Source organism: Sardina pilchardus, chromosome 19 (genome assembly GCF_963854185.1).
Source record: "Sardina pilchardus chromosome 19, fSarPil1.1, whole genome shotgun sequence".
In the NCBI taxonomy this organism is placed as follows: Eukaryota; Metazoa; Chordata; class Actinopteri; order Clupeiformes; family Clupeidae; genus Sardina; species Sardina pilchardus.
This window is the reverse complement of record NC_085012.1, coordinates 24,341,170-24,356,764: the sequence shown is the minus strand read 5'-3', so window position 1 is coordinate 24,356,764 and position 15,595 is coordinate 24,341,170. Positions and strand designations below refer to the sequence as shown.

Below are 15,595 nucleotides of genomic sequence, written 5' to 3'. Positions count from 1 at the left end.
GTTTAATGGCTTTTGGATTCTGGTTTTGCAGTTAGAATAAATTCGTTCACGGTTAAGTCATTAATTGGCAGGCATGGTGAATGCATGCATTATGCCCAATAATTACCATAGACCTAAAAGAACCTAATTACCACTAAGAGAAACTTGAAACGTATCATGCCACATTACGCACTAGCGTAAAGGATGACAGTTGCGAAGACTTTTTTGTACAAAGATATTTTATACAAACTAGTAACATTTTGAAGTTAAAATACTTCAGCAGACTATTTTGTATAGAATCAAACAAAGCATTTAAGATAGCCAATGCCATTGCCAATGCATCCTCTCAGAACAATCTAACATGACAACGATAATTAACAACATTATGCGGAGATTCTGAATAATAATTTAAAAAAAATCAAATTTAACAACAGATTTGCGTGCACTTTTCATGAGAATTTACTGATTTGCTTTGACATACTAAGAAGTTACAGCTCACCGTCCGGTGGGTGGCAGTAATGCAGCGAGCCAGCATGAGAGTCAAGTTCCAAAGTTCCAAGATCTTGGATAAGGAGGAGGGGAAAAAACCAAACAGCGGTCGGTCGGTTAAACAGTGGTAGCAGCGACTCCTCCTTGTACAGCTAAATGTCGACTTTACCGTAAGCTATCCCAACTCCGAATGTCTGGTAAGTTCAGACGTGTTTAGTTAAGTCCTTGAACATCAGTTTTATATGTATTGAATTGACATGTTCATCTAATACATAACGTTAGATACGGTGTGACTGCCAACAGGTGAGAGAACGTTTTACTAGCGTTAGCCTGCTAGCTGCTCTGTTGCTACATTCATAGTCCCACGAGCGGTTAGGTTAGCTTCTTGTTAGCAGTTAGCGAAGTAAATTCTAAAGTAGGCTAGGTTGGCTTGTGTTTCTCCAGGCACGTTGCGAAGTTAGTTGGCTACCTAGCCAGACAAACTTCTGGCAATTTCTCCGCGTGAATTGTAAAGTGTCATTCATCAGCTGAATTAGTATTTACAATGATACCCGCGAAATGTTAATATAATGTTATGAGGTCAAGTGTGATCATTGTTTACAGTCAGCGGACTAAGTGAAGTTGTGATACTCGGATGCTAACCATCGCAAAGAACCACTTCAGCCTTGCCTTGTTTTACGTTAGCTGTCGTCCCCTGAAAGAAGTCAGTTATGTGATTGATTATATTAACTTGATTGGATATCCTAAAAATATACTGACCTGACCTTTCTCACGATTACCTTGACGTCACTAGTTTTTGGACCCTCACAGACTAATAGTTTATGTTGGGTTTGAATTTGAAATTACAGAATGTGTTGTCTGTGATGAGATCTGCAGTTTTACTGATAAGCTTAGCGTCACATACTCCGGCATAATTTGTGATGAAAACAGGAGTGAGCAGGAAAACACATTATTTGTGTTAATGGAAAGACAAGGCTTTGCTGCTGTGCAGTCATTAGCCAAAACAAAGCAGTAAAGATAGTAAGTTGATTCCGTTCCGAAGTTTACGTATCCTTTTTGCCCCTTTTACCCATCAATGACTACTTCCAATCTTTTGTGATAGTTGTGGACGTGTGATTTTATTTTTTACAGATGTGGAGATGCCCGTTCTTCTTGAGACAATGCTTTCTTGTGTTGTTTTGCCTAAACTGCATGTTTGAGTTCTCATCAAAGTGTGTCAGTATTGAGGTGAGTCAGGAGGTTGATGGTCACTTCAGAACCTTCACATTTCTGTTATGTTGTTGGAAACTGCAAGTCTGTCCCGTGCACATCTTTCCGGCCGATGAGTGCCAGTTGGCCTCCAATATTTTCTGATGACATGCTGCATTCACCTTGCCATCAATGTTGACTAAACGCCCTTGTGTCTTTCTAACTCCCACACCCCCAAAACACTGGTGATCCAATAATTAATGAATTCCTGTGCCTCTTTTTAGGAGATGAAATCATGTGGAAGCCAGTGACCGCTTGTACAAACAATGGATAAGATGAATAAAAGCCCAACGAAGATTGAGATGGATCTGGTATGTGACACAATTGTATTGTGTTTATAACATCGTGCATTTTTCCTTTGACTGGTCCTGTAAATGACTTAATATTTTTCCTGAATGTGAAGGCTTTCGGGTCAGCCAAGCTATTTGGATCATCCAGGAGTATAGTCAGGAGGATTGGGTCCACTCTCCCTCTTGGTCCATGCCCTAGAGTCCACTTTCAGGTATGGAAAATATGTTTGTTTGTTTGTTTGTTTTTTGCTGTTTGTTTGTTGTGACTTTGAGTAATAGGAGTGTGCTGTATACAGTCATAGCTTTGGCTTTTGCCAGCACAAGTGTGCACAACATAACACATGTGGTGCTCATATCATCTGTGTCTACGGGCCAATGGGAGGGACAGTGTTGTTAAACATGCAGTGTTTTTGTCTTTCCACCTCCGCCCCTGTGCCCTATGATTATGGCAAGCACAGATCTTCAAAATCATGCATGTCCTCACATGCATGGCTGTCATTGCTATGCCAGGTGATAAGGATTTGTGCTGATTCATGTGTTATCTTGTATAGCTTCTCAATATGGCTCCTTTTGGTCTTATTTCGGCTTTAATTTGGATGTTCAAATTAAAAGCATTGACGTTTAAAAAGATTGTATTGCTGGTTTACATGCATGTTGCTTTGTATTTTTATAGAACCCATTCGCTTCTTGCTTGCCTGCATTATGCTGTTATGGGACACTTCCTGGCTTTGTTTCCCTTCGTCCATCTGTTTATTAATGCTCAGCATTCGCTCGCTCGCACTCACTCAGTCAGGCCCACATAAGGGCACCATGCATGGCTTCTTCTCCATGTTGATACCTAAGCCTCTGCCCACACCACAAGCAATAAATGATATCAACCAGAAGTCTTCACATTGTGATGTTTTTGCTGTGCAGAATTGATGTGTCTAGAAGACAATGTTCTTGTTGTTATAAGTGATCACTGCTTCTGTCAAGGGTATCACTCTGTCTTGTCTCTCTTTGTTTCCTCTCCTTTCTTCCCAGCTGTCCTATGTGAGGAATGCAGCTTGTCTGCTTTAGGTCAGTTACCTGGTTACCTGTTGGGAAATATTAGTTTGTGCTGACAGAGGGTAGGCCCTCCCAAAAGCCCTCAGATGCTTGTCCATAGGACAGCGCTCTGAAGATAAGAGCAGGCTGGGCTCTGCTCCTAGCACAGAAATGCCATTTCTCTTTCCTCTCTTTGTCTTGCTTCACACTTTCCGTAAATGCTTTAAGAGTGGACTGACAGTGTAAACATTCTACATGTTTGCTCTTTTGACGGTGTTTAAAATAATCTGTGTGCTTACCAATCCTGATTAAGGACATGTTTGACCAATATTAGCTACTCATTGTCCTTAATGACAGTCATTTACAATAATTTTACAATAATGTATGTGTTAACATAACTTTTGTGAAGTCAGTAATCAAATAATTTGTGTGTCTGTGTGTGGGGGGGTGTGTGTGGTGTTGATTGCTCAGAACGCAAGAATCTTCCTTGTCATGTGGACTGGAGTGTAATGTGTAGAGAATGTTTGTTGTCTGTACACGCCTCACGCCTCACGCCTACGTCTCCTCCTGTAGCTCCACCCGTTCACTGCCCTCAACCCCCCCGGCACCCCTAATGGGCTTGTGGCCTCCCTAGCCGATGTGGCCTGGATCGACAATGACGAGAAGGACTTCAGTGACAGTCCCGGGTAGGGTGAACTCCATTCCCACAAACATAAGCAAGGAATAGTTCTAATGTTGATTTTTATTGTTCTTTGGGCATGATGGACAATGTCATAAACGCTGCCACTTCTGCCAAAAGGTTGAACTGATAAAGCCTGTTGATAGCCTGATGCTAAATGATTGTTTTAGTTGTAATAAGGCATCACGCGGCTCTGAGTAATGGGCCATTACGCAGTTCTTAGTAAATACAGGAAGGGCAGATAACTTCCAGGAAGCAACCAATACAGCACAAACTTTAATGTGTTGTTTTTACATTTACTTCATTGTATTGATTGTTTGAGAGTGATCGATTTCCCCTGCATTGATTGGTTGTTTGGTCTGTTGCAGGTCGGAGGCTCCGTCGGGCCTGGTGTTCCGTACGCAACCGCCGCCGACGCTCCGGCGCCAGTGCTCGCTACCCAGCCTGCACGAGGCCGAGCCGGCGCCGCAGGGTCCGACGGCGGTCAACGATGAGGCCATCCAGAAGATCAGCGCCCTGGAGACGGAGCTGGCCCGCCTCAGAGCTCAGATCGCACAGATCGTCCTGGCGCAGGAACGTGGCGCAAACACAGCTGGTGAGAGAGAGAGAGAGAGACGTGTGTGTGTGTGTGTGTGTGTGTGTGTGTGTGTGTGTGTGTGTGAGAGCTCGACCTCAGAGCAGGCCCGTGAAGGTCACATACTCTTTAAAGGTCCCAGAAGTGATTTGGCGAGGAAATGCTGTTTAACTTTAGCAACAGACAGCAGATTCTGTATATACAACCCATTTAATTAGCTATATAAATGAGGCTTGCACACATGCAAGCATACAGCATGCGCATGGTTATATAGGAAGACTGATTTTAGTTTTTTTTTGTATGGTGTTAACATGTATGCGCATGTGTTTTCATCCTCATTTAGTCAGAGAGGATTGAGGCGGTTAGTATTCCAGAATCTTTGCTTTAGTATTCTGCCCCTAATCCTCCTTGACTTACTTTTCCTAATGCCCACAGCTCCCCCTCCACCACCTCCACCTGGTCCCAACATGCCTCCGCCACCTCCTCCTCCTCCCCCTCCTCCACCTCCACCTCCGCCACCACCCGGTCCCCTGCAGAGGACCTACTCGGCCCTCGACCTCATCAGAGAGCGCCGCGGCAACAAGGGCGACAGCCTACAGCAGACCGTGCTGGACTCGGGGACCAAACCGCCCAGCATGCTGGACGTGCTCAAGGACATGGGCAAGGTCAAGCTGCGCTCCGTCAAGAGGTGTGTGTGTGTGCGTGTGTGTGTGCGCGCAAACTGAGAGGGCAAGTTGCCAACATGGTTTCACCTCTGGCATTTGGCCTAGACGTACTTAAGGCTGTCTTCTGAGTGGCATAATTGCATTATCCAACATCCTCACGTCAAACTAACCTTGTCTGATTAAAGTGCTTGAACTGTCTACAGGAAGCACGGACAGACTGCTGTTAAGAAACATTTAAGGAGCACAATAATTAGTATTTTCTTGACTTGGATGGAGAATATCATTAGGTTAAGTGTGAACATGTGATTCAGAATTCATGAGGATTTAGGAAAAGACAACAACAGTGCTAGTCTGATAATCTGACTGATCTAGACTAGGCTGTGTACTAAGCGATAGTTGATGTTATTGGCTTCGGTCATGTTAGATCATTTGTTGTTGCTACAACAAAGAATTGTGGGATGATAATATTTCCTTTCCTTTTGGAATAAGAGGTGACAAAAGGAAGCAATCGAGGCATCCCCCACATCGGAATTTAGAGAATTTGACCAGCTTGTAGTTGATCCGTTGATGCATTTTAAGCAAACCCTGACCTTCTTAAGCAAAAAACAGGACTATTCGACCTTAACTTTCTAAAATGCAGCTATCTGCTTAAAATCACAACTTCTCCATTCGTTTCTGTACTGTATGCTCAGTCACCATGTTTCTTAAAAAAAAATTTAATCTGTTAAAAAATATTTAAAAAATGTAATCTGTGTATCCAGTCGGCCAGAGGAAGGCAACACCAAGCCAAAGCCCACCGACCCAACAGATGCTGCTGGCCTCATAGCTGAAGCCCTGAAGCGCAAGTTCGCTCACCGGTACCGCGAGGAGAGCGACCACGAGAACGAGAGCGAGAGTGACTTCCACGTGCCTCTCCCTGAGCCCAAGCTCAAGCCCAGGCCCAAGCCCCAGCCCAAGCCCCACACGGACACACCTCTGGTGAGGGACACAACCACCTTTATCACAAATACTGCTTGATCAATTCTTCTCTCAATATTTACACAAGTGATGTGTTTAATGGTGCTTTTTTTGGGGGGGGGGTGTGGAATGGTGTTTAATGTACTAACTTAGACTCTCCATTTAACATGCAACTTTTGAAAAGGTATAAAAACAAATGCTAAGCTTATACATTACCAACATTAGAAATGATGTCACTTAGACCCTTTGACTTCATATTATGACTCTATGCTATATTTATACTGTATCAAGCGGAGTAGTGATTTGCTGATAAGTATTGTCATATGATCAAATCCTAGAGAAGCTTAAGTCCCACTGGAATGCAGGGCTTCCTACTGTCAGCTATGTTTTTCTTTTGCTGGCTGAGTCCGTAGGCCCAGAGAAATTGGGTCATGAAATGTGTTAACCTTTTAATCTGAGTAATTTGCCATTCAGGATGCCTCAAGATTACTTGCTAGAATGACTTCATAGTATAAGTGATTCCCTGATAAAACTGAAAGCCAAAGATTTTATAGTGGCCAAGGGTTGCTGGATTGTGACCCCCACACAAAATCATATCAGTGTATTAATCAAAGTTCCTACTCATTTTGAAAGAGAAAGTGTATTAAACATAGGCGTGTTCACTTCTATTCTGACCCACCGATTTCTACTGCATTTGAGTTGCTCAGCCACAGCAGTGAAAGTGACTTGGTGTAAATGTCATTTTCTCACGTGTGCATCAACCCGTGGCTATGAGTTGGCTGGTACAGTATGTCTCACTTTTGTGGTCTTCTGTGTGTGCGCTTGTGTTTGTTTACAGTTTGGGCAGCACCTGCTGAAGTCGACGGGGAAGAGGAGGGTGTTGTGATGGCGGAGGCGTTGCTGGTGTAGACTGCTGCCTAATCCACTGCTGGTGGCCCTCCCTGTCTTTATGAGACATGGAGAGACACGACCACGCATTAGGAACATGGGTTTTCCCTTCTACAGAGGCTCACGGGGGAGCCTGCAGTCTGGCTGCAGTGTTGTGTCACACTTACCATGTCAGTTATTCTCGGCACTTTCAAAAGAGTATGGCTGTGCGTTGCGAATGGACTTTATGTATGTTTTATGTTGGGTGTATGTTCTTTTGTTTTGTTTTTTAAATGCTTTAAGGCACGGCATTTCTGCACAGACTCATTTCATTGGAGTCAAATTGTAGGTTCTGATGAACTGTATCGGAATGTTTTTATTTGGATTTGTTTGTTTTTCTCTCGGTATGTTTTTGGTTAGAAACATGATGCAGCCATGACTGATCACTGGCACTACAATACATTAGCCAACCCAATACACAAGTCTAGGACTTTGTTCTTGGTTAGGAAACGTTCAGTTAGGGTTAGGAAACATTAGGTTAGAGCTGGGATGGGTTAGGTTAGGGTTAGGTCAGAAAAGAGCGATAGCTGGGGGTAACAACGCTCAAGCCAAATTCTTATATAAAAAAACACAAATGGACTGACGTGCCTTAACCTGTTGTCTCAAAATGTATACAAAAGTTATTCCTTAAAACAACTGTTTTATTTGTGGTAAAATGCTACATTCCTTGTTTCTGACTTTATGGCATAGTTTTAGTTATTTTTAACAATTCTTATGTTTAATTTATGATTCTGGGAAAGTTATTTATATGTAAAGTTTAAGTTCTTTAACATCAACACTAGAAATGGCTAATGTCTGTTGAATTATGTATGCTTCATATGCATGTACGTTAACTAATGTGGAACATTTTCAGAGCATATTTCAAACTTGATTTCAGATCTTACGTAAAGTACCTCAGCATGTGATAAAATACACAAGTTTCCAAGTTGACCACATTTCTCTTCAAAACGGCACACAAAATACAAGTTTTCTTCATTTTCCAACTCAGTTGAAGAATATTCTTGTACTTAAAAAGAAACAACGTGTGTCAAAGATCAATTGAAATATCTTCCTTGTCCATTCCAATTCTTCAAGAGGAACACTAATGCTTGGTGGGTGAAGCAGAATGACTGCTTGAACCCATTCCAGGTCTAACCTTTTTATAAGTACTTTATTCTTTCATTGCCCTGGAATATAGTATTAATACTGTTGTACTGTACTCTGTGTGGCGTGCTGGTAGGTGTGCCTATTTATCCTTTTGCTGAACCCAGATCTTACTTGAGGCTGTCAGAAACTTGATGCCTAAACCCAGCATTGACTTGACTGTTGGCCGTTGAACTTGAGAACTACTTAAAGGGCCCTGTACTCTGTTGTGTTTCATGGAGTGTTATAGCGTTTTTGCTGTGTCTGTTATTTAAAGCCATCACCAAAACACTACGTAAGTCTTAATGGCTCAGCTTTACCTACAGGATTGAAGGGAATATCGAAGCATCGTCAGGTTTTCAGAGCATGTTTGACTTATTTTAAAAGAGAAAACTGTACCAAAAGAAACAATCTTTTGAACACTGCATGGATTGTTTGATTACAATTATGCTGTTGGAATACTGGAAAAATCAAATGTACAAATAAAAGTTTAAAGAATGTTACAACTTGACACTGTCTAACTTTGAAGCCTTGTGGTTTCTCACACCTAGTGTGGCCAGGATTGACAACTAGTATACACTTTACCTAGTCTGATTTAATACTGAACTGAAAATATTGAAATTATTTAAACAAGACTCGGACAAAAAAATCAATTTGAGCTCCAGACATTTTTGCCTTTTATGATGCTGTGAGCCCTTTTTCCTGGAGGGCCATGTTGGCCTTCTTGCCGGCCACTAGAGGGCAGCATCACAAAAGAATTGAAAAACCATTCATGAAAATGAAAACCAGTCATGAAAACTGGTTTACCCAATAATGGTTCATTCCCATGTCAAATGATTTTAGGGCTCTTTTCCATTATATTTCAAACACAATAATCTGTTGTCTTGTCTTGTGTGTGCATCATTACGAGACAGAAACTTCTTGTTAAATTGCATCCATCTGACTTGATCATTTGGGGTTTCACTGGGGCAGCCCCAACATCTGGCCTGTCACCTGACACAGGCCTGCTATGCTCTTTGTTAGATCATTCAATGGTGTTCTCTGAGGCTGAAGTTCCCAAAATGAAAGCCTTTTTTTTTTAAATATCAACATGTTTTATTAATCAAAATTGAACTGCAACAAGCAATGTATCAAAAAGTCTATACGGCAAAGCCTTTACAAAATGGCTTGACACTGAAGTCTTCTCCCCAAAATGGCTGTTACAACAAATTGTAAACAGTTTTTTTTTTCTCTCAACAGTCTTACAGCACTTGACAACAAAAATAACAAATCAGCTAAAATAAGAAAAGCACCTGTTTATCATCCAAAATGTCAAGAAAGACAAAAAACACAACTGTGCGATATGTACAGAATAATAATAAAAAAAAATACCTAGAAACAAAGATGGAATGTTTCATGTCTCATAAACAAAACAAAAACTTATTTTCCTCCAACTAAAAAGATTTTTTTTTTTTTTTTAACTATTTTCCTCACAACAAAGGCATAGGGACTGACAGTGCATTAAAAAGCACAACACACGATGCACTTCAAGAATAGGAGCTGGTTTGGTCACTTAGCTTTTGTGCATAGTTTTAAGGCATCCAATGCAGTTTCTGGGGTTGCAGTGTGGTATCGTGTCGAGACATTCTGAAAGGGACGACTGCTCCTTCCCTCATCCACCTTGTGGTTCTCCTGGCGTTTAAAAACGACTCTAGGTTGGGCTCAGTGAGTCAGGCAGGTGGAACAGGTGAGGGGTTAGGTTGGTAGGGCTAAAGGGGGTAGCTGGTAGGGATGGGGGGTAGTAAGGGGTGGTGGGTTGGGGCACATGAAGAGCTACCTGTGAAAGGCACCATGAAGCCACCCCCGCTCCCTACAAACACCGACAACTTGGCGAAACCCTGAGAGAGATCCGTCGCAGGATCCAAGTCAGCTACGGGTCCCATGGAAACGGGTCGGGCTGCGCAGATCAGGGTCTGAGAAGGCGGCGGTGATCAGGTCAGGGGGTGGCGGGTCAGTTGGCTGTCTGACGGCCACTCTGCCAGCGCCCCTTAGGCAGCGGCATGACTTCAGATCAGAACATTGTCACATAAAGCAACAAGATGGTGGTGGGGATTTGGGGCAGAAAGGGAGCAGAAGAGGAGGGGAGGTGAGAAGGAACGAGAAAAGTGTCCGTCTCCTTTTTACCCTTTACAGAGCAGAAGCTGCTAAAGTCCTACAAAAAAAAAATTCACACCATGTTGGAGTGCAAGAGGAGTGAAACAGAGATAGAAAGAGAGAAAGAAAGAAAGAAAGAAAGATAATCCAACGGAGCACAGATGGCTTCGCTATGGCATCTGGTGCATCTGACTGCCTGAGTGGCAATCCAGTGGAGTTTTTTTTCTGTCTTTTCCTGTTTGTTTTTGTTCAGCAGTAGGACAATGGTTCAAATGTAAATTTGAGTGGTTCTTCACATCTGTGCATAAAAAAAAAAAAATACAAAACACACAAAAAATAATAATAATAACAATCACAGAAAACTGACAGAATTAATTTCATATCAAGACAAGACATTTTGTAAACAGTCTTCATAGAGGCAGCAAAACGACTGGGCTTTTCACATTTTGTTGTTTTGTTTTTGTTTTTTGTTTTTTTTTTACATAAGGAGGAAGATTTCATTGCAAATGCATTGACACACACACACACACACACGCTTGTGCATACACACACAGTCTCTCTGTGCAGTTTCAAAACCTCTCTTACAAATACTCCAGGTGTTTCAAATCACTTGTCAGAGCAACTCAAATGGCACTTTTGAAACCCAGCAATGGGGGAATCCTTCCTATATTGTACTCTCTTGAAGTGTCTCATCAAAAATGCAAAGGGTTCAATTCATTACACCCCAACAACAGAGCAAACAGGATAAATAAATAAAAGGAGCAAATTCTTCTCTTTTCTTAAAACAAAAAAAAAGATAAACAAAACTTACAGCAGTTGCCAGATGAGGTATCTATGTATTGCTCTATGTCAAGACAAAATAAAATAAAAGATTTAAAATTAAATAAATAAAAAATAATAAAATGATTAATCAGTGGTTGATGGGAGGCAAGCAACTAAAAATGTGACTTCAAGGTGTTTGGCTGGGGTGTAAGTGTACATAGTGGGCTTTTCTCTTTCACACTCACTCACTCACTCACTCACTCACTCACTCACTCACTCACTCACTCACTCACTCACTCACTCACTCACTCACTCACTCACTCACTCACTCACTCACTCACTCACTCACTCACTCACTCACTCACTCACTCACTCACTCACTCGCATCAGCACAGCACACACGCAACACACCAGAACTCACTCTTTCTCCATTCAATTCTACACACACACAGACACACGCAGACACACACACGCACACACACACACACACACACGTACACACGTAGGCGCACACACACACACACACACACAGCACACACTCTGTGCAGCCTTTCCCCAGGGACTGGTTGAGGGTTTGGGGGTGGGTGGTCAAAACTCCTGGCTTCCCTGAGCTAAGGTTCTGGTGGTGGGTTCTTCCGCGGCAGTAGCTGTGGCCGGGCCCGATCCTGAACACGGGCCTGGGCCTGACACTGGCTGTGGCGGTGGGTCTGGGTCTGGGTCCGGTTCTGGTTCTGGTTCGTCGAGGCTCCCCTCAGCCCTCAGGCCACTCCAGCTGGCCTTGTTCAGACCTAAGTGACCCAGCATGGTCTGGGACAAGCGCGTGTCTGAGAACCGGGACCACTCGGAAAACAGAGGCTCCACTACGTAAGTCATGAAGCCTGAAAAATACACAGACACACACACACATGGATACATTACAAATGCTGACAATACCTTTATCAATGAAGGACCTTTGCAAAAAAACACACAAACTTAATCCACAGAGGTCCAATACAAGGTACCTGCATGTCTAATTGAAGAGGAGCAAAATCAATGTGCTCACCAATCTGAATGTCCCCTACTGTGTTGGTCTGGCTGTCACACAGTTGGCTGACTTCAAGCTTGTGCTTCTTCTCAATGTCACCTGTTCAGAAACAAAAAAGGAAATGCTACCGTGATTCCGAACAACACTTGCTCCTCTGATAACAAATTAAACTGAAACACAAACTGAATTCAAGAGTGACTTGTGTTGAGCGCAAGTACAGACAACAGAACACGAAGAAATCTAAAATCAGTTAAGAGCGTGTTCATGTCAGCCCACCTTGCTGAAAGAACTCGGCGGTCACTTTCTCACTCCACTGTTTGCTCAACTCCCAGGGCCGGCAGGGGTTACAGATATCAGCACACTTCAGGGCCATCTGCAAGCACGTGAGCACACACACACACACACACACACACACACACAGATGTGAACACATACAAAAGAGATAGGAGGCAAACATACTACTTATCAGTTCCATACGGTCCACACAGAAGGTCATGAGAGAGAAACAGTTTGGCCAAACCTCAAATCACCATCATGGTTCAACCCTACCAGAGCAACCAGACTAATATTACCAGTGGACAGATGATACATACAGATAATCTGCCTAAACCCATACAAAATAAACTGTTGTCTATTGTGTGAAATATTTCTGAGTTTTTGAATACGAGCCCCCAACTAAGTACTACTGAAATGTATTTCCCTTTGGTCTTATGTGTTGGTGCCGACACTCCCTCATTTCTCGTCATATACCTGGAGGATGAAGTGACGATGGGAGCCGTTTCCCAAGCACAGGTCATCCTGGTCCAGGTGCATCCTGAACTTGGACAGGTACTCGTTCTGTCTGCTAATGTCTGTGGCCAGGATCAAGGAGCCCAGCTGTCTTTCCATGTTTAACCTGAGACACACACACACAATCATTTGGTTAGGCTCAATTCAGCATGTAACAGGTGATTCAAAAAAGAAAGTAATATGAGTATGAGGTGTGTGTGTGTGTGTGTGTGTGTGTGTGTGTGTGTGTGTGTGTGTGTGTGTGTGTGTGTGTGTGTGTGTGTAACTGACCCATCCTCTGCAGGCAAGTGGGAGAAAAGCCCGGTCTCTCGCAGGATTCCCACAACTGATCTCCAGTGATGATTCTCCAGAACTGAGGTATTCTTTCAGAGAGAAGAACACAAACCAAAACAAACATGTCTATGAACACCATGTTAGGAGGGAACAGAACGTTCATGGGGGTGTCTAAAGTGCTTCTAGAGTGTTCCATCCTCATAACAAACAGGAGACTGCAATACATCATTAAGTGTCTGAGGCCTTAGTCATGAGATTTAGCTCCATGGCTGTGACACAGGGACACTGACGACTACCTTTCTGAAGCTTCACCTTAGCCTTGGCTTTAGCATACAAGCTTCTAGGCAATGTCTGGTAGTTCACTGCCATCTCTCCTGTACAAAGCTGCCAGTTAGCTACCAGTTCTTACTTCTTATCTGGCAAACCATAGCAAGTCATTTGCTTCCCCTTGCATGTATTCATTTCTCAAATGCGTTCTAACCGAAGCACTTCAAAGCTAATCATATGTAGCACTGCGGCTGTGTGGATATGCATGTCTATATCAGAGAGTAAGTCCCCTCGCCCCTATGAGCTGACTGTTGTTAGCACCCTTACCCTGTACAAAGCTGCTAGGTAATGGTTGGTTTTGATGAGAAAGGGCTGGTTGACCCCGGGGTGGTCAAGGTCATGCGTGGCAGCGGCCAGCAAGCCCAGGAGGATGTCGCAGGATGTCAGCGACTTGGAGAGCTGCGGGAGGCAAATGGACCACGTGTTGGAAAGTCAACTGAAAAGCGACGCTGTGAAATCAGCAGAATCTGTGTGCCACTTCTGTGAGACCATACTGTTGCTGAACCAAACAGTCTGATCTGATCTGATGGCACAAACTTTGATGGCAAAACATACAGCATATCAGTGTGAGAAGGAGAATGGAGGAGAGGAAGAGAGGGGGCAGAGGAGGAGAAGACGAGTCTTCTTGGGCCTCACCTTGGGCTCTCGCAGGTAACAGTACATGGCCTGGGTCACATCCGCAGCATGAACTGCATTGTGATAAGGATTCTGGCTGTGGTAGTCTTCTTGGACCATGACTGTAATATAGGACACAAACCAGAAAATTACTATTTTACACAGTCAAGACTCTTAACTTGAAAAGAGTAACTATTTCACTGTCAACTATGAGACATACTTCAGGAAAACAAAATGGGGGAAAAAAGAGGTCTTAACTTACCTAAAAATCGACGAAGTTTCACCATATCTAACTGGAAGAGCTCAATTAATCCATACTGGTTTAACAGGTGGAACGTCAGGGTGACAAGGCTGTTTCCTAAAAAGAGAGGGAACAATGGGGGCCGTGAGTAGACCCTTCAAAATACCATCCCAACCAATCAGCTTCAAGCACACCACACATGAGAGAATAGGTATGCCCTGCAGGGGGCGCTGTTGACCAGAGCGCTGGCGCTCCACGACTCGTGAGAGGGGAAGAGTGTGGAGGCTCTTGGGAATAGAAATTGATTCGGCGAAGCATGCTGGAGGGACCATCCAGCCAGCTCTCCAGAGACACACACACACACACACACACACACACACACACACACACACACACACACACACACACACACACACGCACACGCACACGCACACGCACACGCACACGCGCACACACGCACACACACACACGCACACATTTGGAGTGAAATAATATGTACCATTTGTTAATCTGTCGAAGAGGAAAATGTCAAAATTCCAGCTCCCAACCTTTTCCAGCATACACTGCAAAACAAAAGAGGGGATATACTAGATAAGGTGATGGCAAACCAAATGTTACTGGAAACAAAAAAAACAACAGATCTGAAAGATGGTAAAACAATAGTGCACGAAAAAAGACTAACCGTAAAGCATTAAGAGAATCTTATTTATGATCACTGAAAGGAGAAACTAATAATACTGAAAGAGCTCTAGTTTACTAGACTTTTACAAGCTCACCTATATCAACTGTCAGACTGACTTCTCCTTTAACTCAATAGAGAACCAATGTGAGGCACGTCACAGCAACATCATTTCCAATGCACAGACAATTCTGTTTACAATTCTAACCACCGTCGCTAAGGAAGAAGTGACATCACATCAGTTCTCTGTTCTTACTCTCTTCCTACCACAGATATCAGTCGATTCGGGGAACTAGTTGTACGACATCTAATTCCTGCTTGAGTTTGCTTCAGCCTACTCTTTGCAGGACAGTGGGTCCCTGCTGTCTGCTGCTACTGGGTTGTGAAGTGTGTGGTGGGTGTTGAGGGTGGGGGTGGTGGGCGGAGGTGGAGGTGGAGGTGGAGGCAGACCTTGGCCTGGCCCAGGTAGTCTTCGTCCAGGATGTGCAGAGGGTTGTGTGGACCGGTGGTGGCGCTGTGGAGCAGGCGCGAGGAGTGCAGGTGGCGCTGGAAGCTGAAGAGCCTGTGGACCCGCCGGCCGGACACTGGCCCCACAGTCTCGCCCCGGGCTGTGGACACACAACGGGAGAACTCAGAACCGGACGGGACCTTAAAGGCACACGGAACCAGTACCAGAACCAGACTGCAACCAGAACCAGACTGCAACCAGAAGCAGCACTATGATGCCCAGAGCTAACAGCACAGAGACACAGAACGAGAGACAGCCACATGTATCGACACAGACAATCTTACACTC

General features: G+C 43.7%; 2 protein-coding genes across 6 annotated transcripts in view; one reads left to right on the top strand and one right to left on the bottom strand.

Moving 5' to 3' along the window:
- The first annotated feature begins 538 nt into the window (after positions 1–538).
- mtfr1 (mitochondrial fission regulator 1) lies at positions 539–8,467 on the top strand. 3 transcript variants are annotated; one of them, XM_062521527.1, is made up of 9 exons: positions 539–665; positions 1,600–1,695; positions 1,941–2,027; positions 2,120–2,218; positions 3,606–3,718; positions 4,080–4,306; positions 4,721–4,973; positions 5,712–5,928; positions 6,746–8,467. In XM_062521527.1, the coding sequence occupies exons 3-9, from the start codon at positions 1,983–1,985 to the stop codon at positions 6,791–6,793; spliced, it is 1,002 nt and encodes a 333-aa protein (XP_062377511.1). In that variant the 5' UTR covers positions 539–665; positions 1,600–1,695; positions 1,941–1,982; the 3' UTR covers positions 6,794–8,467. The 3 variants fall into 3 exon arrangements, with proteins under 3 accessions (XP_062377511.1, XP_062377513.1, XP_062377512.1); XM_062521529.1 differs by lacking the exon at positions 1,600–1,695 and having other exon boundaries at positions 574–665; XM_062521528.1 differs by lacking the exon at positions 539–665 and having other exon boundaries at positions 1,582–1,695.
- Positions 8,468–9,034: 567 nt separating this feature from the next.
- pde7a (phosphodiesterase 7A) overlaps positions 9,035–15,595 on the bottom strand; it is a 28,346-nt gene continuing 21,785 nt past the window's right edge. For all 3 annotated transcript variants that reach the window (XM_062521523.1, XM_062521525.1, XM_062521526.1), the window contains 10 exons: positions 15,250–15,407; positions 14,620–14,683; positions 14,142–14,237; positions 13,901–14,001; positions 13,532–13,663; positions 12,935–13,026; positions 12,626–12,770; positions 12,152–12,248; positions 11,894–11,974; positions 9,035–11,729 (listed from right to left, as the gene is read on the bottom strand). In XM_062521523.1, the coding sequence (XP_062377507.1) occupies positions 11,440–11,729; positions 11,894–11,974; positions 12,152–12,248; positions 12,626–12,770; positions 12,935–13,026; positions 13,532–13,663; positions 13,901–14,001; positions 14,142–14,237; positions 14,620–14,683; positions 15,250–15,407 (1,256 nt within the window). In that variant the 3' untranslated portion in view covers positions 9,035–11,439. The remainder of the gene's footprint in view (positions 11,730–11,893; positions 11,975–12,151; positions 12,249–12,625; positions 12,771–12,934; positions 13,027–13,531; positions 13,664–13,900; positions 14,002–14,141; positions 14,238–14,619; positions 14,684–15,249; positions 15,408–15,595) is intronic.